General features: G+C 47.7%; 1 protein-coding gene and 26 non-coding genes across 27 annotated transcripts; 11 read left to right on the top strand and 16 right to left on the bottom strand.

Annotated features, from left to right (window-relative positions):
• Positions 1 to 410: 410 nt before the first annotated feature.
• Positions 411 to 1652, bottom strand: LOC128380620 (NAD(P)H dehydrogenase [quinone] 1-like). Its single transcript, XM_053340493.1, has 6 exons — positions 1649 to 1652; positions 1355 to 1537; positions 1143 to 1273; positions 953 to 1066; positions 781 to 882; positions 411 to 710 (listed from the first exon to the last, which is right to left on the bottom strand). The coding sequence occupies exons 1-6, from the start codon at positions 1650 to 1652 to the stop codon at positions 411 to 413; spliced, it is 834 nt and encodes a 277-aa protein (XP_053196468.1).
• Positions 1653 to 3635: 1983 nt separating this feature from the next.
• On the top strand, positions 3636 to 3717 carry trnas-uga (transfer RNA serine (anticodon UGA)). The gene has a single exon. It is a non-coding gene; the product is annotated as a tRNA-Ser (tRNA).
• A 512-nt stretch (positions 3718 to 4229) lies between these two features.
• trnae-cuc (transfer RNA glutamic acid (anticodon CUC)) lies at positions 4230 to 4301 on the bottom strand. Its single transcript has one exon. It is a non-coding gene; the product is annotated as a tRNA-Glu (tRNA).
• A 5444-nt stretch (positions 4302 to 9745) lies between these two features.
• trnad-guc (transfer RNA aspartic acid (anticodon GUC)) lies at positions 9746 to 9817 on the bottom strand. The gene has a single exon. It is a non-coding gene; the product is annotated as a tRNA-Asp (tRNA).
• A 273-nt stretch (positions 9818 to 10090) lies between these two features.
• On the top strand, positions 10091 to 10163 carry trnav-cac (transfer RNA valine (anticodon CAC)). The gene has a single exon. It is a non-coding gene; the product is annotated as a tRNA-Val (tRNA).
• Positions 10164 to 10895: 732 nt separating this feature from the next.
• Positions 10896 to 10978, bottom strand: trnal-cag (transfer RNA leucine (anticodon CAG)). Its single transcript has one exon. It is a non-coding gene; the product is annotated as a tRNA-Leu (tRNA).
• Positions 10979 to 12262: 1284 nt separating this feature from the next.
• trnal-cag (transfer RNA leucine (anticodon CAG)) lies at positions 12263 to 12345 on the bottom strand. Its single transcript has one exon. It is a non-coding gene; the product is annotated as a tRNA-Leu (tRNA).
• A 144-nt stretch (positions 12346 to 12489) lies between these two features.
• On the top strand, positions 12490 to 12560 carry trnag-gcc (transfer RNA glycine (anticodon GCC)). The gene has a single exon. It is a non-coding gene; the product is annotated as a tRNA-Gly (tRNA).
• A 1013-nt stretch (positions 12561 to 13573) lies between these two features.
• On the top strand, positions 13574 to 13646 carry trnav-cac (transfer RNA valine (anticodon CAC)). The gene has a single exon. It is a non-coding gene; the product is annotated as a tRNA-Val (tRNA).
• A 570-nt stretch (positions 13647 to 14216) lies between these two features.
• Positions 14217 to 14299, bottom strand: trnal-cag (transfer RNA leucine (anticodon CAG)). The gene has a single exon. It is a non-coding gene; the product is annotated as a tRNA-Leu (tRNA).
• A 656-nt stretch (positions 14300 to 14955) lies between these two features.
• Positions 14956 to 15027, bottom strand: trnad-guc (transfer RNA aspartic acid (anticodon GUC)). The gene has a single exon. It is a non-coding gene; the product is annotated as a tRNA-Asp (tRNA).
• Positions 15028 to 15300: 273 nt separating this feature from the next.
• trnav-cac (transfer RNA valine (anticodon CAC)) lies at positions 15301 to 15373 on the top strand. Its single transcript has one exon. It is a non-coding gene; the product is annotated as a tRNA-Val (tRNA).
• A 732-nt stretch (positions 15374 to 16105) lies between these two features.
• trnal-cag (transfer RNA leucine (anticodon CAG)) lies at positions 16106 to 16188 on the bottom strand. Its single transcript has one exon. It is a non-coding gene; the product is annotated as a tRNA-Leu (tRNA).
• Positions 16189 to 16332: 144 nt separating this feature from the next.
• Positions 16333 to 16403, top strand: trnag-gcc (transfer RNA glycine (anticodon GCC)). Its single transcript has one exon. It is a non-coding gene; the product is annotated as a tRNA-Gly (tRNA).
• Positions 16404 to 17071: 668 nt separating this feature from the next.
• On the bottom strand, positions 17072 to 17143 carry trnad-guc (transfer RNA aspartic acid (anticodon GUC)). Its single transcript has one exon. It is a non-coding gene; the product is annotated as a tRNA-Asp (tRNA).
• Positions 17144 to 17416: 273 nt separating this feature from the next.
• Positions 17417 to 17489, top strand: trnav-cac (transfer RNA valine (anticodon CAC)). Its single transcript has one exon. It is a non-coding gene; the product is annotated as a tRNA-Val (tRNA).
• Positions 17490 to 18383: 894 nt separating this feature from the next.
• On the bottom strand, positions 18384 to 18466 carry trnal-cag (transfer RNA leucine (anticodon CAG)). The gene has a single exon. It is a non-coding gene; the product is annotated as a tRNA-Leu (tRNA).
• A 144-nt stretch (positions 18467 to 18610) lies between these two features.
• On the top strand, positions 18611 to 18681 carry trnag-gcc (transfer RNA glycine (anticodon GCC)). The gene has a single exon. It is a non-coding gene; the product is annotated as a tRNA-Gly (tRNA).
• Positions 18682 to 19133: 452 nt separating this feature from the next.
• Positions 19134 to 19205, bottom strand: trnad-guc (transfer RNA aspartic acid (anticodon GUC)). Its single transcript has one exon. It is a non-coding gene; the product is annotated as a tRNA-Asp (tRNA).
• Positions 19206 to 19641: 436 nt separating this feature from the next.
• On the bottom strand, positions 19642 to 19724 carry trnal-cag (transfer RNA leucine (anticodon CAG)). The gene has a single exon. It is a non-coding gene; the product is annotated as a tRNA-Leu (tRNA).
• Positions 19725 to 20607: 883 nt separating this feature from the next.
• On the bottom strand, positions 20608 to 20679 carry trnad-guc (transfer RNA aspartic acid (anticodon GUC)). The gene has a single exon. It is a non-coding gene; the product is annotated as a tRNA-Asp (tRNA).
• Positions 20680 to 20952: 273 nt separating this feature from the next.
• On the top strand, positions 20953 to 21025 carry trnav-cac (transfer RNA valine (anticodon CAC)). Its single transcript has one exon. It is a non-coding gene; the product is annotated as a tRNA-Val (tRNA).
• A 732-nt stretch (positions 21026 to 21757) lies between these two features.
• Positions 21758 to 21840, bottom strand: trnal-cag (transfer RNA leucine (anticodon CAG)). Its single transcript has one exon. It is a non-coding gene; the product is annotated as a tRNA-Leu (tRNA).
• Positions 21841 to 22717: 877 nt separating this feature from the next.
• Positions 22718 to 22789, bottom strand: trnad-guc (transfer RNA aspartic acid (anticodon GUC)). The gene has a single exon. It is a non-coding gene; the product is annotated as a tRNA-Asp (tRNA).
• A 273-nt stretch (positions 22790 to 23062) lies between these two features.
• trnav-cac (transfer RNA valine (anticodon CAC)) lies at positions 23063 to 23135 on the top strand. Its single transcript has one exon. It is a non-coding gene; the product is annotated as a tRNA-Val (tRNA).
• Positions 23136 to 24029: 894 nt separating this feature from the next.
• trnal-cag (transfer RNA leucine (anticodon CAG)) lies at positions 24030 to 24112 on the bottom strand. The gene has a single exon. It is a non-coding gene; the product is annotated as a tRNA-Leu (tRNA).
• A 144-nt stretch (positions 24113 to 24256) lies between these two features.
• On the top strand, positions 24257 to 24327 carry trnag-gcc (transfer RNA glycine (anticodon GCC)). The gene has a single exon. It is a non-coding gene; the product is annotated as a tRNA-Gly (tRNA).
• Positions 24328 to 25922: the final 1595 nt, after the last annotated feature.

The following is a 25922-nucleotide window of genomic DNA, read 5'->3' as shown; positions in this document are numbered from 1 at the left end:
TGGGTGTATGGGTCAAACTCATGGTTGCATGAAACCATGATATTGCAGTAAGAAACCTGGTAGTCAGCTAAAATGTTAGTGAAGAAAACTCATGGACTTTAAAGTCAGTTTTCTAACTGCCAGAAATGTTTAAGTAGCCCAGCAGAAGCTGTGTAGCTGCTGCTTGCATTGCTGGTGAGAGTTACATACTTCTTAATGCTAAACATTAAACAAGCCAGTGGTGAATGATGGCATGACTTCTACAGAGGTCATTGTGTTGCTGCCAACCAGTCAGATTCCTTAATGTCATAATTTCCTGGTTGTACCTATCCAAGCCCCTCAACAAGAAATAACCAAGTGTGTTGTGATAAAGCCAAACAGTCAGGTTTTAGTCAAAAACTTTAATGACACCAAATGAGACCCTGCAGTCTTCAGACTCCAGCCTTCATCTGGTTGTTAGGTGGTAGTGCTTTGCCCAGGTGGATCCCAACTGTCAGCCCAAACTCTTTTCTGGCATGTTTCTCATGGACCTCAGGCTTCAGCTGGAAACCCTTCTCCCCATCAAAGCAGTCCATGGGAGTGAAAGAAAGTGGCTTTTCTTCCAGGAGGCCCTGTAGTCGTGCACGCCAGGCCTCCAGCATGGTGCTTCGGGCCTCAGAGGGAATGTGAGACGGAGCCCAGAAGATCTGAGGGGCAAGAACCTGGAAGCCACAGTAGTGCAGGATGCCATTCTGCAGAAAGATGAAGATGTATAAGTGTTGGACAGCGGTTAAGCAACAGAAGAGCAACATTTTGAAATACCTGGAGTGGCCATAGTGTCACATTCATGTCTCCATTAATGCCATTAGCACTGAACATTGACTCATAAGATCCAGTGGTAAAGGACAGCATGGCTTTCTTGTCCTATAAAGTAGGAGGAAGTTTAATTAAATGAGGAAAATTTAAATTAAAAAAAAAACTTGTAGAGCTGTACCTTGAAGATGCCCTCTGTGTATCTCTTCTCTTGTGAGTAGGCAAAGCCCAGTGTGAGCACACGGTCAAACCAGCCCTTCACAATAGCAGGAACAGTGAACCAGTACATGGGGAACTGAAAAGTGGGTTTCAAGGTTAGCTTTTAATGCAGGCAACTTGATATATAAACATTACTGTCACTCAGGCTCTACCTGAAAGATGATCAGGTCTGCCTCAGTGAGTTTACGTTGCTCTTCAGTGATGTCAGCAGATAGCTTCCCTGCCTCCCATGCTAATTTGGTCTCTTCCGCATAACGGAAGTGTTCAGTATTTTTTATTTCGCCTAGAGATAAAAAGCAAAAGTTGACTGTAAGGCTAGAGAGCAAGCCAAGTAGGATGTTATACCAGCACAATATTTATATACCAGTGATGTCCTCCGCAGTAGCAGTGGCTTTAAACTTCATAGCGTAAAGGTCAGAAACTTCCACTGTGCAGCCCTGAGCAGTTAAAGCCTCCATCGCAGCATCTTTAGCTGCTGCATTGAATGATCCAGCACTCTGATGAGCATACACAATAAACACTTTCTTTGCTGCCAAGACAAGAGGTAACAATCAGATGAAACACTGGCATATGTGTGGCCAAATTCAGGCTGAACAAAAGCTTGAGTTAAACACTGTCAAAACTTTCAGCTATTAGAATGCAAGGCAGAAAAACTTACCCATTCCTGAAACAGGTTGTCAGCTGTGTGCAATGAGTTTTACAAATAGATTGTGTTGACAGGAAAAGGCAGCACATACTAAAGTAGAAGTCAAGATGCTGTTTTTATACTCCAAGCCTCCTGGTTCATTTGAACCCACACAGGTGTTGTAAATTAGCAATCAGGGTCATCAATCAGTCAGCTGGTGACCTCACAGAACTCTGATCCACATATTCTTTAACTGATCCAGCCACAGATTTAGCCTATTTTGAATAGAGGGGTAAACTCGCAATAGTGTAAAAATAAATGTGTCATTTATTTACAGGCAACTAGTGCAAAATCTGTTTTTACTACAAAGTCAGACATCCAAACTCTCCCGCATATTGATAGCGGCTCCTTGACGCCTGCAAATGAGATCCAATCTCCTGGAATCTGGAGCGTGCAAGCAAGAGCATGCATTAGAGAGTGACTGCATGTTTATGTGTGTGTGGGACTATTAATGATGAACAGTTCGAGAGATATGCTAATAACAGACAGACAGACAGACAGACTTTCCTGTCATTTATAGATAGATACATATAGATATCTGCAATGTACCATCAAACTGTCCATATGAACTGGGTCTTATTTTTTAGTTTCTATTAGTTATGATAACACTGCATTTGGTAATAGTGAAATAGCGAGAGGAAGAACTCGAGTGCGAGCGCAGGAAATCTGCGCGATCAGCGTTGTAACCGAGTGCGAGAGCAGAGTTTTGAGAAAAAATATCACAAAATCTGAGCATGAAATCAATAAATACTGCTCTCAGATCAATTTAATATGCTCTTGAATTAAGATAGGGAATAAACTCCATAACTTGTTGTCTCCACGAAAGTCAGTGTAGAATGAAGAATGACTCTGGAGGAGCAAGCTGGTAAAAACAACGCCACCAAGTCGTAGCGGCCGAAAATATATTACATCTGTAGTGGTTTAGCACTACCATAGAGAATGAATGGGAAATGTTTTAGGGCATTTAGCTAAAGAATTCTCGGTCGGCAAGCCGGTTCGATTCCCGGCCAATGCATGAAGTGAAGAGTCAGTTGTGCCATCTGGTCATCTACGGGGGAAGTGAGAAGTCCTTTTAAATAAGTTGCAGTACACAGAGCACTAACCACTAGATGGTCAGGGAGACACCAGGGTGTGGAAGGATGAAACCACTGAAAATCACCCCTGACACAAAATTGGCCTGGCTAGACCAATTTACTGGCTTGGCTATATAAGCAGCAATCTCATGCCACCTCCGCTTTCCCTTACCAGGAATCGAACCTAGGCCTCGGCGGTGAGAGCACCGAATCCTAGCCACTAAACCATCAGGGAACCACGACCTTGGGGGGAAGGACGACACAACTGAAATCATACACTGTGATCACCCTGACACAAAACTGGACGAATTCGACCAAATAACTGCCACGGCTACCTGAGTAGCAATCACACTTCATGCCACCTCCGCTTTCTCTGACCGGGAATCTAACCCTGGCCACGGCGGTGAGAGCGCCGAATCCTAGCCACTAGACCATCAGGGAACCATGCCTGTCGGCAAGCTTAACACAAAAGTAAATCAGACACTGATCACCCTCTACCAACTTTGGCCTGTCTAACTAAATGACGCACATCGCTATTACCCGCCTCTGAGTCACCTCACACGCCACCTCATCGTTCCCTGACCGGGAATCTAACCCGGGCCGCGGCGGTGAAAGAGCCAAATCCTAGCCACTAGACCATCAGGGACCCTCTTTTCCCTGACTGGAAGAAGCAAGTTCAATCAAAACTTGTGCTCATAGAAAAGATGTTCCACAGGGTTCAAAATCTCGGGGCTGTCCCACTTAGCATGCTTGTAACTGATATTGCAGTGGCTCTGAATTATTGTCATTCCCATATGTACTGCAGCCTTTTTTCATCCAATTGGGCTGGCATTGTAAACATGGAAAGCTCTAAAATTGGCTGAACCCATTGAAAAAGGGGAGGGAAGGTAGTTGTGGCCGAGTGGTCAAGGCGATGGACTTGAAATCCATTGGGGGTTCCCCGCGCAGGTTCGAATCCTGTCAACTACGGAAACCTCAAACGTTGCTCCTTCCTTACTTCCTTCATGACTGTGTCTGACGAACGTGTGTTGTTGAAGTGAGGCATTACACCGAAACGTGTGCGATTGCTGAAATCAACAGTGTGTTCATTGCAAATGCCAGTCTGGCATTGTCGACTCTGACTTAGTAAAAATTCTACGATGTCTGGCAAATGCTGTTATGGGTTCATCGTTTGTGTTGGCGTTGAAAGCGCACTTTTCAAGGCATAGCTGCTTCCCAAGCAGTTGACCTGGGTTCGATTCCCGGCCAATGCATGAAGTGAAGAGTCAGTTGTGCCATCTGGTCATCTACGGGGGAAGTGAGAAGTCCTTTTAAATAAGTTGCAGTACACAGAGCACTAACCACTAACCACTGGATGGTCAGGGAGACACCAGGGTGTGGAAGGATGAAACCACTGAAAATCACCCCTGACACAAAATTGGCCTGGTTAGACCAATTTACTGGCTTGGCTATATAAGCAGCAATCTCATGCCACCTCGGCTTTCCCTGACCGGGAATCGAACCTGGGCCGCGGCGGTGAGAGCGCCGAATCCTAGCCACTAGACCATCAGGGAACCACAACCTTGAAGGGAAGGATGACACAACTGAAATCATACACTGTGATCACCCTGACACAAAACTGGACGAGTTCGACCAATAACTTCTAGAGTGTGCAACCTCACTACAGTGTTGACAGACATAGCTACTCAATTGTACATTGGCAGTCATGGGCAACTCTAGGATCAGGCTCGCAAAATAATTAAAGTTGTATAAAATAATTTATAGGAAAAAAAGATAATTTACTCATTTTCAGGGGTGCTTGAACAACCTTGAAATGGATCTAAACTCATCAGTGCTGCTAGACTGGCCTACCTACTCAGTTAAGTTTTTTTTTCATATTACAGTTTTTCTCTATTGCTTAAACACATTTCACGATACTGCCCTCACTTTTCACAAAACTCTAAACACAAAACACTTTTCTAAAGCTACATACACTAAACCTCACAGTTTCTTTTCAAAACCAACCCATCACACCAAATCAGATGCTCATATGCTCAAAAGCAAACTCTGACACCAAAATACCACTCAAGGCCTGCAAAAATGTAAACACTACTGAGCATCATTAACCACATTACCAAAAAATTGAAAACACAATTTTCACAATGTGAGACTGTTTTTTTTACAGTTTCACAACTGCCAGGATGCATTTGAGCAACCCTTATTTATTCTCAAATATGTTTTGGGCATTTACTATAGATTTGTGCATTTCATGGGAATAGTTACATAATGCAGAAAATGCAGTAATATCACAACTCAATGCAAAAATGAGTACTGTAAACTCCATGGAGGATCCATTACACACAATAGATACAGTACAGTAACAATTGAGAACACAATGTTCAGGGTGCGATTTCTTTTATTACAGTACGTTGAAAATTGACACAGTATGTTGTATCTTGACACCGAAATCATGGGGCGGCATCACGTCGTCGGGCTGAGTCGGGCCACAGGACCTCATCAACGTCACAGGCAATATTGTCCATAGCCAAACAACGTGGGAAGAATGCCCTGGCATGCCGCACCCAGCCTTGGAACGCCTCCACAGCCACATCATCACAGGCCAGGTCCATAGCCCTGAGAAGGTTCTCTCTGGTGTAAAGTTGGCGGTCATAGACCTTCCACCGCCATGATGAGAAGAACTCCTCTATTGGGTTACGAACGGAGAGTAGGGTGGCAGACACACATTAATGAATTGCTGATTGATGTTAAACCACTCTCTGACCTGGATGCTGCGATGGGAGCTAACATTGTCCCAGAGGATGACGTATATGGGAAGATCAGCTGGCCCAGGAATCTGCTGGTCGTGGTGATCTGCTGGCCGAGCATTCAGGTGGTCATTGTCATGCAAAACATCTCTGAGCTCTCCTAGGAAGATGAGGAGACGCTCAGTGTTGTAGGCACCAAGTTCAGCATGCCGGTGGAGAAGCCCTCTAGAACTCATGGCAGCGCAGAGAGTGATGTTTCCTCCACGTTGGCCGGGCACATCAACGATAGCTCTCCGTCCTATGATGTTACGGCCTCTCCTCCTCCTTTTTGTGAGGTTGAAGCCAGCCTCATCCACAAATATAAATTCATGGGGTCTGGCCATGGACTCCAACTGGAACATCCTCTGTGGAAACAAATAGTGTTTTCAGGTGTTCAGAAAGACAGTCAATACAGCACATTACAGTACGACAGTATAGTATTGTATGTAAAGTACTGTAGGCCATGGATTGTACTGTACTTACTTGCACATACTGGTGACGGAGGTGTTTTATTCTGTCAGAGTTGCGCTCAAAGGGTACCCTATAGGCCTGCTTCATGCTTACTCTCTGGCGCTTGAGGACTCTGTCTATGGTTGTCAGGCTGACATTGTCAATGGTCGGAAAGTTCAAATTGTCACCAATGATCCTCTCCCGTATCTCCCGTAGTCTGATCACATTGTTCTCCCGAACCATATCCACAATGAGGACCTCTTGGGCTGGTGTGAATCTGGAAGCCCTCCCACCTGCAAATGGCAATCTTTCAACTCTAGAGAAACAAACATAGTCATTTGGTCAGAAATGGTCCTTGCAGTACACACTTTTACTGTAACCATGATTGCACTTGTCTGTATGTAGGTGCACTCCACTATACTACTGTATACTGTGAACATCTAGTGTAGTGACTAAAAAACTACTACCTACAGTACCTGTTGTGTTCTCTGAAGGCCCGAATAATGGTGGCCACTGAGAATCTGCTGAGGTTTGGTTGGACTCGTTGTCCCGCTTCGGTCATTGTCATGCCATGGACAATGACGTGGTAAATGACTGTTGCTCTCATTTCATCTGTAATGAAAATGCGTTGTCTTGCTTGCCCTCCTTCTCCTCTCCCTCCTTGGCCTGCTCCTCTTTGGACTGCTTCTCGCCCTCTTTGGCCCACTCCTCGGCCCGCTCCTCTCCCTCCTTGACCTGCTCCTCTCCCTCCTCGGCCTGCTCCTCTTTGGACTGCTTCTCGCCCTCTTTGGCCCACTCCTCGGCCCGCTCCTCTCCCTCCTTGACCCGCTCCTCTCCCTCCTCGGCCTGCTCCTCTCCCTCCTTGACCTGCTCCTCTCCCTCCTTGACCTGCTCCTCTGCCTCCTCTGACACAAACTCCTCTCCCTCCTCTGACACGAACTCCTCTTCTTCTGTCTTGATCATCCATTTTTGTTTTTGAACCTTCAGCAAACTGCACTGACTTATATAGGTGTGGTCACATCATTTGCAATAGGTGTTTTCAATTATGAGTCGTTGTGTTTACTGATTGACACCAGAGGCCTGTACTACGAAGCTGGATTTTCTCTAATCGAGTTAACTTCAGGGTTAACCCTGGGTTTTCCGTACTACGAAGCTGGTTCACTTCTTACCGGGGTAAATCACCATGGTAACTTATGCTGAACGGCTAACCTGCTCCGGAGCAGGTTATGTTCTGGATAAGAGATCAATGAGTACAAAAGCACCACCTCCTGACCAATCAGCTCTCTCAGAAAATGACCTGCCCATTCTTAAAAGATCCTGGCTGTCAACATTGGTGCGCGGATCGCGAGAGGAGAGCTTAGGAGAGAATGAGCTTTTAGGGATAGATGCAATTTTTTAATTGGCCAAAATATATATTTAAAAAATAATCATTGAGGCACATGAGGGATATTATTCTGTATGTTATACAGTTGGTTTGACATCATTCACTCAAATGGTTGAAGCGCATAACAGGTTTGTATTTTGAATGTTGAATATTAAACTAACTTAATGTCTCTTATGAAAGGAAGGGCACTGAGGAAGCGCTCTGCCCCAAACGTCTGTGCCGTAATAAAGTGGCATTGTGTGATCAGAGTGCTGTCCGTTTATATTGTCTGATAAATTAATATTGTATGATCTCGTGAATTTACACATTAACAGAGTCGGCTATTTCCTGCCAGCATTCCTTCCTGGCTTTTGCTGCAGCAACAGTGTTGCTTTTGGCCTGGATGATGTGTTTGAATTCTCCATATTGTTGAAGAATAATTGTCTGCTCCTCCATGGTAAAGTAGTCTGCTCTGCAGGGTTTCTGCATGTTTGTGATTGGTCAGACGCTGCAAACACCTCCCCTTTATGTGAACGCGCAGAGATCTTTATGTGAACGCGCAGAGATCCTGGATAGGTTAATCCAGCTTCGTAGTACAGGCCTCAGAGGCCTGTACTACGAAGCTGGATTAACCTATCCAGGATATCTCTCCGTTACCTGGGTTGACTTACCCAGATATTCGCAGTCTAGGATAAGCGGTACTACGAAGCTGGTTATCAACTCGGTAAATCAACCCAGGGTTTTCCAATCTGGATCTCTGCACGCTCACATAAAGGGGAGGTGTTTGCAGCGTCTGACCAATCACAAACATGCAGAAACTCTGCAGAGCAGCCTACTTTACCATGGAGGAGCAGACAATTATTCTTCAACAATATGGAGAATTCAAACACATCATCCAGGCCAAAAGCAACACTGTTGCTGCAGCAAAAGCCAGGAAGGAATGCTGGCAGAAAATTGCCGACTCTGTTAATGTGTAAATTCACGAGATCATACAATATTAATTTATTGGTCAATATAAACGGACAGCACTCTGATCACACAATGTCACTTTTAACCTATTATGCGCTTCAACCATTTGAGTGAATGATGTCAAACCAACTGTATAAAAGACTAATATCCCTCATGTGCCACAAGGCTTATTTTACAAATATATCTTTTCGTCAATTTTTTACAATTACAATAAATAAATACAGTTATTATGCTCCCTGACCCTTTGATCTCAGGATGTCAAACCTACAGAATAATATCCCTCATGTGCCTCAATGATTATTTTTTAAATATATATTTTGGCCAATTAAAAAATTGCATTTATCACTAAAAACTCTTTCTCTTCTAAGCGCTCCTCTCACGATCCGCGCACCAATGTTGACAGGATCTTCTAAGAATGGGCAGGTCATTTTCTAAGAGAGCTGATTGGTCAGGAGGTGGTGCTTTCATACTCGTTGATCTCTTATCCAGAACATAACCTGCTCCAGAGCAGGTTAGCCGTTCAGCATAAGTTACCATGGTGATTTACCCCTGTAAGAAGTGAACCAGCTTCGTAGTACGGAAAACCCAGGGTTAACCCTGAAGTTACCTCGATAAGAGAAAATCCAGCTTCGTAGTACAGGCCTCTGTACCTATTCTATTTATAGACGTTGATAACGAGCTGGCCCCTACAGCTGGCCACCTGCACAACACAGAGCAGAGCAGTGAGATTTGAGCTCAGTATAGTATGTATGTATAGTATAAATAGTATGAAAAGAGAAAAGATATAGCAACACTGTCCTGAAAAAGCTGCACGTTTTGATATATTAATTGTTGAAATAGCACAAAGTATGAAGGAGGAGTTAAACGCAGTAAAAGAGCGGAAGTAAAAATAATAATAATAATAATAAGTATAAAGAGTTGAATAAAAATAGTGTGAATGAGAAAGACAAGTGTAGAGTGAAAGTAAAAAGTTACAAACAAAAAATGAGGAAAGACAGTAGGTGTGGAGTAAGAGTTAATGCAGAGACCTAATTGTACATGATGAATGAATGTCTCTATGTCCAAACATTTCGGCGCGTGCTCTGTGCGTGCATCTGCGCTACTCTTCTAGGCTAAGCCCCGGATGTGTCAAAATCCTAGAGACGCCCCTGATCAGCCACCCTAAAATCGGGGACGAAAGGTCCCCGGTTCAAAACCGGGCGGAAACACTTGGAATTTTGTGTTCACTCTGAGTAATGGAATCAAACTGTGCTGTCTCAAATGACTGGTAACTGGGACGCATCGACGCAAAGGTTTGTGCTCCACATCATCTGAGAACTTGCCCTTGTCTTCTTTTGAACTGCTTCTTGTTTGGACGGGCATGCACGATGTGGACGATGTGCCGCTTTGGTCTGTCCTGGCAAATTATCGGCAGCTGCTTGAAAACTCAACTCTCCCCGTCGGGGAATCGAACCCCGGTCTTCCGCGTGACAGGCGGAGATACTGTCCACTATACTAACGAGGACTGCTGCGTGGGTGAGTTATGGCACATCAACAGGCTGGCAGGGCAGTTCTGACGTTGACGCGGAACGTTCCCGTCGTTACAGAGACATTGGGATGAAGAAGTCAAATGTCAACCTTCTGGTGGGGCTGTAGTAAAAAGGCAGAGGATCACCACAGCCGTCGGAATACATCGCCCGCGGATACGTGAACGTCCGTAGCAGGTGAAGACCCGTTCGGAGGTCAGTGTGAACAGATGCTTTAAGTCGGCCTCTTGGACGGAGAGAACCCTTTCATGGTTTCCGTAGTGTAGTGGTTATCACGTTAGCCTCACACGCGAAAGGTCCCCGGTTCGAAACCGGGCGGAAACACTTGGAATTTTGTGTTCACTCTGAGTAATGGAATCAAACTGTGCTGTCTCAAATGACTGGTAACTGGGACGCATCGACGCAAAGGTTTGTGCTCCACATCATCTGAGAACTTGCCCTTGTCTTCTTTTGAACTGCTTCTTGTTTGGACGGGCATGCACGATGTGGACGATGTGCCGCTTTGGTCTGTCCTGGCAAATTATCGGCAGCTGCTTGAAAACTCAACTCTCCCCGTCGGGGAATCGAATCCCGGTCTTCCACGTGACAGGCGGAGATACTGTCCATTATACTAACGAGGACTGTTGCGTGGGCGAGTTATGGCACGTTAATTGGACGGCAGGGCAGTTCTGAGGTTATGTCTTGCAGAAAAGGCTTTTACTTAGGCAACAGAGGACACTTTTTAAAGTATAGAGTTGTCACTGAGCTGTGAGTGATAAACATCCTCCTGCTCTGCTAAACTTGTACTGTGTAGAACGTGACAGATAGACAACTCACCAACTAATGGCAAATTCTTGGAATATCGATGGATGGGGTGTCTGGATTACAGGGTCCAATGTCAATCTAAAACACCAGTGTCAGAAGTGAGATTCGAGTGATAAACATCCTCCTGCTCTGCTAAACTTGTACTGTGTAGAACGTGACAGATAGACAACTCACCAACTAATGGCAAATTCTTGGAATATCGATGGATGGGGTGTCTGGATTACAGGGTCCAATGTCAATCTAAAACACCAGTGTCAGAAGTGGGATTCGAACCCACGCCTCCAGAGGAGACTGCGACCTGAACGCAGCGCCTTGGACCGCTCGGCCATCCTGACTTAAGTTACGCACCCCAACTGCATTTTCTGTGCCAGTACTTCAGTCGCGCCCAAGACAAGAAGTTCAGGGCAAAATTGCTGTTGCTGCAAACAAGTCAGGTTCATCCTGACACGGTGTCAGTCCACATTTGACGAGTACGTCAAGCATTGGTGGCAGAAGCACCCTTCCAGGAGCAGTGTTAGCTATGGATAGATAGTAACTGCAGATACTGCAACAATTCATTGCGTCAGTCACACTGCAAAGCAGTCGCTGAGCTGACAGCTACCTGATCTGATTGAGTCAGCGCTAGTCAGCCAGTCGCCGTAGCTCCTGGGCCTTCTTGCTACTGTACTCATTGCTTTCCCCTGCCAGTTTTTCCCCATTGCACACCAGTTGGTGCACTACAAAGCCTCTGAGGAGGTGAAATGACCTTCTCAGAGCTTACAAGATTGCTAAGTGTCACCACTTAGCACCACACCAGCAATCTTCTAGCTGATGTGTCTTCACCTTGCCAGCGCGTCATTACGTATTGCACTCGGTGATCGAGCGTTGGCGGAAACCGGGCGGAAACACTCGGAATTTTGTGTTCACTCTGAGTAATGGAATCAAACTGTGCTGTCTCAAATGACTGGTAACTGGGACGCATCGACGCAAAGGTTTGTGCTCCACATCATCTGAGAACTTGCCCTTGTCTTCTTTTGAACTGCTTCTTGTTTGGACGGGCATGCACGATGTGGACGATGTGCCGCTTTGGTCTGTCCTGGCAAATTATCGGCAGCTGCTTGAAAACTCAACTCTCCCCGTCGGGGAATCGAATCCCGGTCTTCCACGTGACAGGCGGAGATACTGTCCATTATACTAACGAGGACTGTTGCGTGGGCGAGTTATGGCACGTTAATTGGACGGCAGGGCAGTTCTAAGGTTATGTCTTGCAGAAAAGGCTTTTACTTAGGCAACAGAGGACACTTTTTAAAGTATAGAGTTGTCACTGAGCTGTAAGTGATAAACATCCTCCTGCTCTGCTAAACTTGTACTGTGTAGAACGTGACAGATAGACAACTCACCAACTAATGGCAAATTCTTGGAATATCGATGCCTGGGGTGTCTGGATTACAGGGTCCAATGTCAATCTAAAACACCAGTGTCAGAAGTGAGATTCGAGTGATAAACATCCTCCTGCTCTGCTAAACTTGTACTGTGTAGAACGTGACAGATAGACAACTCACCAACTAATGGCAAATTCTTGGAATATCGATGGATGGGGTGTCTGGATTACAGGGTCCAATGTCAATCTAAAACACCAGTGTCAGAAGTGGGATTCGAACCCACGCCTCCAGAGGAGACTGCGACCTGAACGCAGCGCCTTGGACCGCTCGGCCATCCTGACTTAAGTTACGCACCCCAACTGCATTTTCTGTGCCAGTACTTCAGTCGCGCCCAAGACAAGAAGTTCAGGGCAAAATTGCTGTTGCTGCAAACAAGTCAGGTTCATCCTGACACCGTGTCAGTCCACATTTGACGAGTACGTCAAGCATTGGTGGTTCAGTGGTAGAATTCTCGCCTGCCACGCGGGAGGCCCGGGTTCGATTCCCGGCCAATGCAGCAGCAAACTTTCACTGTCCATCGTGTGACAGAAGCACCCTTCCAGGAGCAGTGTTAGCTATGGATAGATAGTAACTGCAGATACTGCAACAATTCATTGCGTCAGTCACACTGCAAAGCAGTCGATGAACTGCTGCTGGTGCTGAGCTGACTGCTACCTGATCTGATTGAGTCAGTGCTAGTCAGCCAGTCGCCGTAGCTCCTGGGCCTTCTTGCTACTGTACTCATTGCTTTCCCCTGCCAGTTTTTCCCCATTGCACACCAGTTGGTCCACTACAAAGCCTCTGAGGAGGTGAAATGACCTTCTCAGAGCTTACAAGATTGCTAAGTGTCACCACTTAGCACCACACCAGCAATCTTCTAGCTGATGTGTCTTCACCTTGCCAGCGCGTCATTGCGTATTGCACTCGGTGATCGAGCGTTGGCGGAAACCGGGCGGAAACACTCAGAATTTTGTGTTCACTCTGAGTAATGGAATCAAACTGTGCTGTCTCAAATGACTGGTACCTAGGACGCATCGACGCAAAGGTTTGTGCTCCACATCATCTGAGAACTTGCCCTTGGCTTCTTTTGAACTGCTTCTTGTTTGGACGGGCATGCACGATGTGGACGATGTGCCGCTTTGGTCTGTCCTGGCAAATTATCAGCAGCTGCTTGAAAACTCAACTCTCCCCGTCGGGGAATCGAACCCCTGTCTTCCGCGTGACAGGCGGAGATACTGTCCATTATACTAACGAGGACTGTTGCGTGGGTGAGTTATGGCACATCAACGGGCTGGCAGGGCAGTTCTGACGTTGACGCGGAACGTTCCCGTCGTTACAGAGACATTGGGATGAAGAAGTCAAATGTCAACCTTCTGGTGGGGCTGTAGTAAAAAGGCAGAGGATCACCACAGCCGTCGGAATACATCGCCCGCGGATACGTGAACGTCCGTAGCAGGTGAAGACCCGTTCGGAGGTCAGTGTGAACAGATGCTTTAAGTCGGCCTCTTGGACGGAGAGAACCCTTTCATGGTTTCCGTAATGTAGTGGTTATCACGTTCGCCTCACACGCGAAAGGTCCCCGGTTCGAAACCGGGCGGAAACACTTGGAATTTTGTGTTCACTCTGAGTAATGGAATCAAACTGTGCTGTCTCAAATGACTGGTAACTGGGACGCATCGACGCAAAGGTTTGTGCTCCACATCATCTGAGAACTTGCCCTTGTCTTCTTTTGAACTGCTTCTTGTTTGGACGGGCATGCACGATGTGGACGATGTGCCGCTTTGGTCTGTCCTGGCAAATTATCGGCAGCTGCTTGAAAACTCAACTCTCCCCGTCGGGGAATCGAATCCCGGTCTTCCACGTGACAGGCGGAGATACTGTCCATTATACTAACGAGGACTGTTGCGTGGGCGAGTTATGGCACGTTAATTGGACGGCAGGGCAGTTCTGAGGTTATGTCTTGCAGAAAAGGCTTTTACTTAGGCAACAGAGGACACTTTTTAAAGTATAGAGATGTCACTGAGCTGTGAGTGATAAACATCCTCCTGCTCTGCTAAACTTGTACTGTGTAGAACGTGACAGATAGACAACTCACCAACTAATGGCAAATTCTTGGAATATCGATGCCTGGGGTGTCTGGATTACAGGGTCCAATGTCAATCTAAAACACCAGTGTCAGAAGTGGGATTCAAACCCACGCCTCCAGAGGAGACTGCGACCTGAACGCAGCGCCTTGGACCGCTCGGCCATCCTGACTTAAGTTACGCACCCCAACTGCATTTTCTGTGCCAGTACTTCAGTCGCGCCCAAGACAAGAAGTTCAGGGCAAAATTGCTGTTGCTGCAAACAAGTCAGGTTCATCCTGACACCGTGTCAGTCCACATTTGACGAGTACGTCAAGCATTGGTGGTTCAGTGGTAGAATTCTCGCCTGCCACACGTTCGATTCCCGGCCAATGCAGCAGCAAACTTTCACTGTCCATCGTGTGACAGAAGCACCCTTCCAGGAGCAGTGTTAGCTATGGATAGATAGTAACTGCAGATACTGCAACAATTCATTGCGTCAGTCACACTGCAAAGCAGTCGATGAACTGCTGCTGGTGCTGAGCTGACTGCTACCTGATCTGATTGAGTCAGCGCTAGTCAGCCAGTCGCCGTAGCTCCTGGGCCTTCTTGCTACTGTACTCATTGCTTTCCCCTGCCAGTTTTTCCCCATTGCACACCAGTTGGTCCACTACAAAGCCTCTGAGGAGGTGAAATGACCTTCTCAGAGCTTACAAGATTGCTAAGTGTCACCACTTGCCCTTGTCTTCTTTTGAACTGCTTCTTGTTTGGACGGGCATGCACGATGTGGACGATGTGCCGCTTTGGTCTGTTCTGGCAAATTATCGGCAGCTGCTTGAAAACTGAACTCTCCCCGTCGGGGAATCGAACCCCGGTCTTCCGCGTGACAGGCGGAGATACTGTCCACTATACTAACGAGGACTGCTGCATGGGTGAGTTATGGCACATCAACGGGCTGGCAGGGCAGTTCTGACGTTGACGCGGAACGTTCCCGTCGTTACAGAGACATTGGGATGAAGAAGTCAAATGTCAACCTTCTGGTGGGGCTGTAGTAAAAAGGCAGAGGATCACCACAGCCGTCGGAATACATCGCCCGCGGATACGTGAACGTCCGTAGCAGGTGAAGACCCGTTCGGAGGTCAGTGTGAACAGATGCTTTAAGTCGGCCTCTTGGATGGAGAGAACCCTTTCATGGTTTCCGTAGTGTAGTGGTTATCACGTTTGCCTCACACGCGAAAGGTCCCCGGTTCGAAACCGGGCGGAAACACTTGGAATTTTGTGTTCACTCTGAGTAATGGAATCAAACTGTGCTGTCTCAAATGACTGGTAACTGGGACGCATCGACGCAAAGGTTTGTGCTCCACATCATCTGAGAACTTGCCCTTGTCTTCTTTTGAATTGCTTCTTGTTTGGACGGGCATGCACGATGTGGACGATGTGCCGCTTTGGTCTGTCCTGGCAAATTATCGGCAGCTGCTTGAAAACTCAACTCTCCCCGTCGGGGAATCGAATCCCGGTCTTCCGCGTGACAGGCGGAGATACTGTCCATTATACTAACGAGGACTGTTGCGTGGGCGAGTTATGGCACGTTAATTGGACGGCAGGGCAGTTCTGAGGTTATGTCTTGCAGAAAAGGCTTTTACTTAGGCAACAGAGGACACTTTTTAAAGTATAGAGTTGTCACTGAGCTGTGAGTGATAAACATCCTCCTGCTCTGCTAAACTTGTACTGTGTAGAACGTGACAGATAGACAACTCACCAACTAATGGCAAATTCTTGGAATATCGATGCCTGGGGTGTCTGGATTACAGGGTCCAATGTCAATCTAAAACACCAGTGTCAGAAGTGAGATTCGAGTGATAAACATCCTCCTGCTCTGCTAAACTTGTACTGTGTAGAACGTGACAGATAGACAACTCACCAACTAATGGCAAATTCTTGGAATATCGATGGATGGGGTGTCTGGATTACAGGGTCCAATGTCAATCTAAAACACCAGTGTCAGAAGTGGGATTCGAACCCACGCCTCCAGAGGAGACTGCGACCTGAACGCAGCGCCTTGGACCGCTCGGCCATCCTGACTTAAGTTACGCACCCCAACTGCATTTTCTGTGCCAGTACTTCAGTCGCGCCCAAGACAAGAAGTTCAGGGCAAAATTGCTGTTGCTGCAAACAAGTCAGGTTCATCCTGACACCGTGTCAGTCCACATTTGACGAGTACGTCAAGCATTGGTGGTTCAGTGGTAGAATTCTCGCCTGCCACGCGGGAGGCCCGGGTTCGATTCCCGGCCAATGCAGCAGCAAACTTTCACTGTCCATCGTGTGACAGAAGCACCCTTCCAGGAGCAGTGTTAGCTATGGATAGATAGTAACTGCAGATACTGCAACAATTCATTGCGTCAGTCACACTGCAAAGCAGTCGATGAACTGCTGCTGGTGCTGAGCTGACTGCTACCTGATCTGATTGAGTCAGTGCTAGTCAGCCAGTCGCCGTAGCTCCTGGGCCTTCTTGCTACTGTACTCATTGCTTTCCCCTGCCAGTTTTTCCCCATTGCACACCAGTTGGTCCACTACAAAGCCTCTGAGGAGGTGAAATGACCTTCTCAGAGCTTACAAGATTGCTAAGTGTCACCACTTAGCACCACACCAGCAATCTTCTAGCTGATGTGTCTTCACCTTGCCAGCGCGTCATTGCGTATTGCACTTGGTGATCGAGCGTTGGCGGAAACCGGGCGGAAACACTCGGAATTTTGTGTTCACTCTGAGTAATGGAATCAAACTGTGCTGTCTCAAATGACTGGTAACTGGGACGCATCGACGCAAAGGTTTGTGCTCCACATCATCTGAGAACTTGCCCTTGTCTTCTTTTGAACTGCTTCTTGTTTGGACGGGCATGCACGATGTGGACGATGTGCCGCTTTGGTCTGTCCTGGCAAATTATCGGCAGCTGCTTGAAAACTGAACTCTCCCCGTCGGGGAATCGAACCCCGGTCTTCCGCGTGACAGGCGGAGATACTGTCCACTATACTAACGAGGACTGCTGCATGGGTGAGTTATGGCACATCAACGGGCTGGCAGGGCAGTTCTGACGTTGACGCGGAACGTTCCCGTCGTTACAGAGACATTGGGATGAAGAAGTCAAATGTCAACCTTCTGGTGGGGCTGTAGTAAAAAGGCAGAGGATCACCACAGCCGTCGGAATACATCGCCCGCGGATACGTGAACGTCCGTAGCAGGTGAAGACCCGTTCGGAGGTCAGTGTGAACAGATGCTTTAAGTCGGCCTCTTGGACGGAGAGAACCCTTTCATGGTTTCCGTAGTGTAGTGGTTATCACGTTTGCCTCACACGCGAAAGGTCCCCGGTTCGAAACCGGGCGGAAACACTTGGAATTTTGTGTTCACTCTGAGTAATGGAATCAAACTGTGCTGTCTCAAATGACTGGTAACTGGGACGCATCGACGCAAAGGTTTGTGCTCCACATCATCTGAGAACTTGCCCTTGTCTTCTTTTGAACTGCTTCTTGTTTGGACGGGCATGCACGATGTGGACGATGTGCCGCTTTGGTCTGTCCTGGCAAATTATCGGCAGCTGCTTGAAAACTCAACTCTCCCCGTCGGGGAATCGAATCCCGGTCTTCCACGTGACAGGCGGAGATACTGTCCATTATACTAACGAGGACTGTTGCGTGGGCGAGTTATGGCACGTTAATTGGACGGCAGGGCAGTTCTGAGGTTATGTCTTGCAGAAAAGGCTTTTACTTAGGCAACAGAGGACACTTTTTAAAGTATAGAGATGTCACTGAGCTGTGAGTGATAAACATCCTCCTGCTCTGCTAAACTTGTACTGTGTAGAACGTGACAGATAGACAACTCACCAACTAATGGCAAATTCTTGGAATATCGATGCCTGGGGTGTCTGGATTACAGGGTCCAATGTCAATCTAAAACACCAGTGTCAGAAGTGAGATTCGAGTGATAAACATCCTCCTGCTCTGCTAAACTTGTACTGTGTAGAACGTGACAGATAGACAACTCACCAACTAATGGCAAATTCTTGGAATATCGATGCCTGGGGTGTCTGGATTACAGGGTCCAATGTCAATCTAAAACACCAGTGTCAGAAGTGAGATTCGAGTGATAAACATCCTCCTGCTCTGCTAAACTTGTACTGTGTAGAACGTGACAGATAGACAACTCACCAACTAATGGCAAATTCTTGGAATATCGATGGATGGGGTGTCTGGATTACAGGGTCCAATGTCAATCTAAAACACCAGTGTCAGAAGTGGGATTCGAACCCACGCCTCCAGAGGAGACTGCGACCTGAACGCAGCGCCTTGGACCGCTCGGCCATCCTGACTTAAGTTACGCACCCCAACTGCATTTTCTGTGCCAGTACTTCAGTCGCGCCCAAGACAAGAAGTTCAGGGCAAAATTGCTGTTGCTGCAAACAAGTCAGGTTCATCCTGACACCGTGTCAGTCCACATTTGACGAGTACGTCAAGCATTGGTGGTTCAGTGGTAGAATTCTCGCCTGCCACGCGGGAGGCCCGGGTTCGATTCCCGGCCAATGCAGCAGCAAACTTTCACTGTCCATCGTGTGACAGAAGCACCCTTCCAGGAGCAGTGTTAGCTATGGATAGATAGTAACTGCAGATACTGCAACAATTCATTGCGTCAGTCACACTGCAAAGCAGTCGATGAACTGCTGCTGGTGCTGAGCTGACTGCTACCTGATCTGATTGAGTCAGCGCTAGTCAGCCAGTCGCCGTAGCTCCTGGGCCTTCTTGCTACTGTACTCATTGCTTTCCCCTGCCAGTTTTTCCCCATTGCACACCAGTTGGTCCACTACAAAGCCTCTGAGGAGGTGAAATGACCTTCTCAGAGCTTACAAGATTGCTAAGTGTCACCACTTGCCCTTGTCTTCTTTTGAACTGCTTCTTGTTTGGACTGGCATGCACGATGTGGACGATGTGCCGCTTTGGTCTGTCCTGGCAAATTATCGGCAGCTGCTTGAAAACTCAACTCTCCCCGTCGGGGAATCGAACCCCTGTCTTCCGCGTGACAGGCGGAGATACTGTCCACTATACTAACGAGGACTGCTACGTGGGTGAGTTATGGCACATCAACGGGCTGGCAGGGCAGTTCTGAGGTTATGTCTTGCAGAAAAGGCTTTTACTTAGGCAACAGAGGACACTTTTTAAAGTATAGAGTTGTCACTGAGCTGTGAGTGATAAACATCCTCCTGCTCTGCTAAACTTGTACTGTGTAGAACGTGACAGATAGACAACTCACCAACTAATGGCAAATTCTTGGAATATCGATGCCTGGGGTGTCTGGATTACAGGGTCCAATGTCAATCTAAAACACCAGTGTCAGAAGTGAGATTCGAGTGATAAACATCCTCCTGCTCTGCTAAACTTGTACTGTGTAGAACGTGACAGATAGACAACTCACCAACTAATGGCAAATTCTTGGAATATCGATGGATGGGGTGTCTGGATTACAGGGTCCAATGTCAATCTAAAACACCAGTGTCAGAAGTGGGATTCGAACCCACGCCTCCAGAGAAGACTGCGACCTGAACGCAGCGCCTTGGACCGCTCGGCCATCCTGACTTAAGTTACGCACCCCAACTGCATTTTCTGTGCCAGTACTTCAGTCGCGCCCAAGACAAGAAGTTCAGGGCAAAATTGCTGTTGCTGCAAACAAGTCAGGTTCATCCTGACACCGTGTCAGTCCACATTTGACGAGTATGTCAAGCATTGGTGCTTCAGTGGTAGAATTCTCGCCTGCCACGCGGGAGGCCCGGGTTCGATTCCCGGCCAATGCAGCAGCAAACTTTCACTGTCCATCGTGTGACAGAAGCACCCTTCCAGGAGCAGTGTTAGCTATGGATAGATAGTAACTGCAGATACTGCAACAATTCATTGCGTCAGTCACACTGCAAAGCAGTCGATGAACTGCTGCTGGTGCTGAGCTGACTGCTACCTGATCTGATTGAGTCAGCGCTAGTCAGCCAGTCGTCGTAGCTCCTGGGCCTTCTTGCTACTGTACTCATTGCTTTCCCCTGCCAGTTTTTCCCCATTGCACACCAGTTGGTCCACTACAAAGCCTCTGAGGAGGTGAAATGACCTTCTCAGAGCTTACAAGATTGCTAAGTGTCACCACTTAGCACCACACCAGCAATCTTCTAGCTGATGTGTCTTCACCTTGCCAGCGCGTCATTGCGTATTGCACTCGGTGATCGAGCGTTGGCGGAAACCGGGCGGAAACACTCGGAATTTTGTGTTCACTCTGAGTAATGGAATCAAACTGTGCTGTCTCAAATGACTGGTACTTAGGACGCATCGACGCAAAGGTTTGTGCTCCACATCATCTGAGAACTTGCCCTTGTCTTCTTTTGAACTGCTTCTTGTTTGGACGGGCATGCACGATGTGGACGATGTGCCGCTTTGGTCTGTCCTGGCAAATTATCGGCAGCTGCTTGAAAACTGAACTCTCCCCGTCGGGGAATCGAACCCCGGTCTTCCGCGTGACAGGCGGAGATACTGTCCACTATACTAACGAGGACTGCTGCATGGGTGAGTTATGGCACATCAACGGGCTGGCAGGGCAGTTCTGACGTTGACGCGGAACGTTCCCGTCGTTACAGAGACATTGGGATGAAGAAGTCAAATGTCAACCTTCTGGTGGGGCTGTAGTAAAAAGGCAGAGGATCACCACAGCCGTCGGAATACATCGCCCGCGGATACGTGAACGTCCGTAGCAGGTGAAGACCCGTTCGGAGGTCAGTGTGAACAGATGCTTTAAGTCGGCCTCTTGGACGGAGAGAACCCTTTCATGGTTTCCGTAGTGTAGTGGTTATCACGTTTGCCTCACACGCGAAAGGTCCCCGGTTCGAAACCGGGCGGAAACACTTGGAATTTTGTGTTCACTCTGAGTAATGGAATCAAACTGTGCTGTCTCAAATGACTGGTAACTGGGACGCATCGACGCAAAGGTTTGTGCTCCACATCATCTGAGAACTTGCCCTTGTCTTCTTTTGAACTGCTTCTTGTTTGGACGGGCATGCACGATGTGGACGATGTGCCGCTTTGATCTGTCCTGGCAAATTATCGGCAGCTGCTTGAAAACTCAACTCTCCCCGTCGGGGAATCGAATCCCGGTCTTCCACGTGACAGGCGGAGATACTGTCCATTATACTAACGAGGACTGTTGCGTGGGCGAGTTATGGCACGTTAATTGGACGGCAGGGCAGTTCTGAGGTTATGTCTTGCAGAAAAGGCTTTTACTTAGGCAACAGAGGACACTTTTTAAAGTATAGAGTTGTCACTGAGCTGTGAGTGATAAACATCCTCCTGCTCTGCTAAACTTGTACTGTGTAGAACGTGACAGATAGACAACTCACCAACTAATGGCAAATTCTTGGAATATCGATGCCTGGGGTGTCTGGATTACAGGGTCCAATGTCAATCTAAAACACCAGTGTCAGAAGTGAGATTCGAGTGATAAACATCCTCCTGCTCTGCTAAACTTGTACTGTGTAGAACGTGACAGATAGACAACTCACCAACTAATGGCAAATTCTTGGAATATCGATGGATGGGGTGTCTGGATTACAGGGTCCAATGTCAATCTAAAACACCAGTGTCAGAAGTGGGATTCAAACCCACGCCTCCAGAGGAGACTGCGACCTGAACGCAGCGCCTTGGACTGCTCGGCCATCCTGACTTAAGTTACGCACCCCAACTGCATTTTCTGTGCCAGTACTTCAGTCGCGCCCAAGACAAGAAGTTCAGGGCAAAATTGCTGTTGCTGCAAACAAGTCAGGTTCATCCTGACACCGTGTCAGTCCACATTTGACGAGTATGTCAAGCATTGGTGCTTCAGTGGTAGAATTCTCGCCTGCCACGCGGGAGGCCAGGGTTCGATTCCCGGCCAATGCAGCAGCAAACTTTCACTGTCCATCGTGTGACAGAAGCACCCTTCCAGGAGCAGTGTTAGCTATGGATAGATAGTAACTGCAGATACTGCAATAATTCATTGCGTCAGTCACACTGCAAAGCAGTCGATGAACTGCTGCTGGTGCTGAGCTGACTGCTACCTGATCTGATTGAGTCAGCGCTAGTCAGCCAGTCGCCGTAGCTCCTGGGCCTTCTTGCTACTGTACTCATTGCTTTCCCCTTTTTCCCCATTGCACACCAGTTGGTCCACTACAAAGCCTCTGAGGAGGTGAAATGACCTTCTCAGAGCTTACAAGATTGCTAAGTGTCACCACTTAGCACCACACCAGCAATCTTCTAGCTGATGTGTCTTCACCTTGCCAGCGCGTCATTGCGTATTGCACTCGGTGATCGAGCGTTGGCGGAAACCGGGCGGAAACACTCGGAATTTTGTGTTCACTCTGAGTAATGGAATCAAACTGTGCTGTCTCAAATGACTGGTACCTAGGACGCATCGACGCAAAGGTTTGTGCTCCACATCATCTGAGAACTTGCCCTTGTCTTCTTTTGAACTGCTTCTTGTTTGGACGGGCATGCACGATGTGGACGATGTGCCGCTTTGGTCTGTCCTGGCAAATTATCGGCAGCTGCTTGAAAACTCAACTCTCCCCGTCGGGGAATCGAACCCCGGTCTTCCGCGTGACAGGCGGAGATACTGTCCACTATACTAACGAGGACTGCTGCGTGGGTGAGTTATGGCACATCAACGGTCTGGCAGGGCAGTTCTGACGTTGACGCGGAACGTTCCCGTCGTTACAGAGACATTGGGATGAAGAAGTCAAATGTCAACCTCCTGGTGGGGCTGTAGTAAAAAGGCAGAGGATCACCACAGCCGTCGGAATACATCGCCCGCGGATACGTGAACGTCCGTAGCAGGTGAAGACCCGTTCGGAGGTCAGTGTGAACAGATGCTTTAAGTCGGCCTCTTGGACGGAGAGAACCCTTTCATGGTTTCCGTAGTGTAGTGGTTGTCACGTTCGCCTCACACGCGAAAGGTCCCCGGTTCGAAACCGGGCGGAAACACTTGGAATTTTGTGTTCACTCTGAGTAATGGAATCAAACTGTGCTGTCTCAAATGACTGGTAACTGGGACGCATCGACGCAAAGGTTTGTGCTCCACATCATCTGAGAACTTGCCCTTGTCTTCTTTTGAACTGCTTCTTGTTTGGACGGGCATGCACGATGTGGACGATGTGCCGCTTTGGTCTGTCCTGGCAAATTATCGGCAGCTGCTTGAAAACTCAACTCTCCCCGTCGGGGAATCGAATCCCGGTCTTCCACGTGACAGGCGGAGATACTGTCCATTATACTAACGAGGACTGTTGCGTGGGCGAGTTATGGCACGTTAATTGGACGGCAGGGCAGTTCTGAGGTTATGTCTTGCAGAAAAGGCTTTTACTTAGGCATCAGAGGACACTTTTTAAAGTATAGAGTTGTCACTGACCTGTGAGTGATAAACATCCTCCTGCTCTGCTAAACTTGTACTGTGTAGAACGTGACAGATAGACAACTCACCAACTAATGGCAAATTCTTGGAATATCGATGCCTGGGGTGTCTGGATTACAGGGTCCAATGTCAATCTAAAACACCAGTGTCAGAAGTGAAATTCGAGTGATAAACATCCTCCTGCTCTGCTAAACTTGTACTGTGTAGAACGTGACAGATAGACAACTCACCAACTAATGGCAAATTCTTGGAATATCGATGGATGGGGTGTCTGGATTACAGGGTCCAATGTCAATCTAAAACACCAGTGTCAGAAGTGAGATTCGAGTGATAAACATCCTCCTGCTCTGCTAAACTTGTACTGTGTAGAACGTGACAGATAGACAACTCACCAACTAATGGCAAATTCTTGGAATATCGATGGATGGGGTGTCTGGATTACAGGGTCCAATGTCAATCTAAAACACCAGTGTCAGAAGTGGGATTCGAACCCACGCCTCCAGAGGAGACTGCGACCTGAACGCAGCGCCTTGGACCGCTCGGCCATCCTGACTTAAGTTACGCACCCCAACTGCATTTTCTGTGCCAGTACTTCAGTCGCGCCCAAGACAAGAAGTTCAGGGCAAAATTGCTGTTGCTGCAAACAAGTCAGGTTCATCCTGACACCGTGTCAGTCCACATTTGACGAGTACGTCAAGCATTGGTGGTTCAGTGGTAGAATTCTCGCCTGCCACGCGGGAGGCCCGGGTTCGATTCCCGGCCAATGCAGCAAACTTTCACTGTCCATCGTGTGACAGAAGCACCCTTCCAGGAGCAGTGTTAGCTATGGATAGATAGTAACTGCAGATACTGCAACAATTCATTGCGTCAGTCACACTGCAAAGCAGTCGATGAACTGCTGCTGGTGCTGAGCTGACTGCTACCTGATCTGATTGAGTCAGCGCTAGTCAGCCAGTCGCCGTAGCTCCTGGGCCTTCTTGCTACTGTACTCATTGCTTTCCCCTGCCAGTTTTTCCCCATTGCACACCAGTTGGTCCACTACAAAGCCTCTGAGGAGGTGAAATGACCTTCTCAGAGCTTACAAGATTGCTAAGTGTCACCACTTAGCACCACACCAGCAATCTTCTAGCTGATGTGTCTTCACCTTGCCAGCGCGTCATTGCGTATTGCACTCGGTGATCGAGCGTTGGCGGAAACCGGGCGGAAACACTCGGAATTTTGTGTTCACTCTGAGTAATGGAATCAAACTGTGCTGTCTCAAATGACTGGTACCTAGGACGCATCGACGCAAAGGTTTGTGCTCCACATCATCTGAGAACTTGCCCTTGTCTTCTTTTGAACTGCTTCTTGTTTGGACGGGCATGCACGATGTGGACGATGTGCCGCTTTGATCTGTCCTGGCAAATTATCGGCAGCTGCTTGAAAACTCAACTCTCCCCGTCGGGGAATCGAATCCCGGTCTTCCACGTGACAGGCGGAGATACTGTCCATTATACTAACGAGGACTGTTGCGTGGGCGAGTTATGGCACGTTAATTGGACGGCAGGGCAGTTCTGAGGTTATGTCTTGCAGAAAAGGCTTTTACTTAGGCAACAGAGGACACTTTTTAAAGTATAGAGTTGTCACTGAGCTGTGAGTGATAAACATCCTCCTGCTCTGCTAAACTTGTACTGTGTAGAACGTGACAGATAGACAACTCACCAACTAATGGCAAATTCTTGGAATATCGATGCCTGGGGTGTCTGGATTACAGGGTCCAATGTCAATCTAAAACACCAGTGTCAGAAGTGGGATTCGAACCCACGCCTCCAGAGGAGACTGTCACGCAGCCCAACTGCATTTTCTGTGCCAGTACTTCAGTCGCGCCCAAGACAAGAAGTTCAGGGCAAAATTGCTGTTGCTGCAAACCACTGGTTCAGTGGTAGAATTCTGGCCCTGTTGCTGCAAACAAGTCAAGTTCATCCTGACACCGTGTCAGTCCACATTTGGCGAGGACATTAAGCATTGGTGGTTCAGTGGTAGAATTCTCGCTTGCCACGCGGGATGCCCGGGTTCGATTCCCGGCCAATGCAGTGGCAAATTTTCACTATCCGTCGTGTGACAGAAGCAGTGTTAGTAATGGATAGTAACTGCAGATACTGCAACAATTCATTGCAGCTGTCACTGCAATGTAACCTGGACTGTTTTGGTGAGAGCAGCCCCCCTTTCGTTTATTTATTTCAGGTGTTTTGCAAAAGCACTGAGTTTGTATGTGAGCAAACACACACTGTAGGAGGTGTGAAGAAGGGGGGAGGGGAGGTGTGATAATTAACATGAGAAAGAGTGAGGGGTTAACCCTTATAAGGTATTCTGTTTGTGGGACC

This window comes from Scomber japonicus, chromosome 19 (assembly GCF_027409825.1).
Source record: "Scomber japonicus isolate fScoJap1 chromosome 19, fScoJap1.pri, whole genome shotgun sequence".
Lineage (NCBI taxonomy): Eukaryota > Metazoa > Chordata > Actinopteri > Scombriformes > Scombridae > Scomber > Scomber japonicus.
The sequence above is the reverse complement of the archived record's forward strand: the minus strand, read 5'-3'. Positions and strand labels throughout refer to the sequence as shown.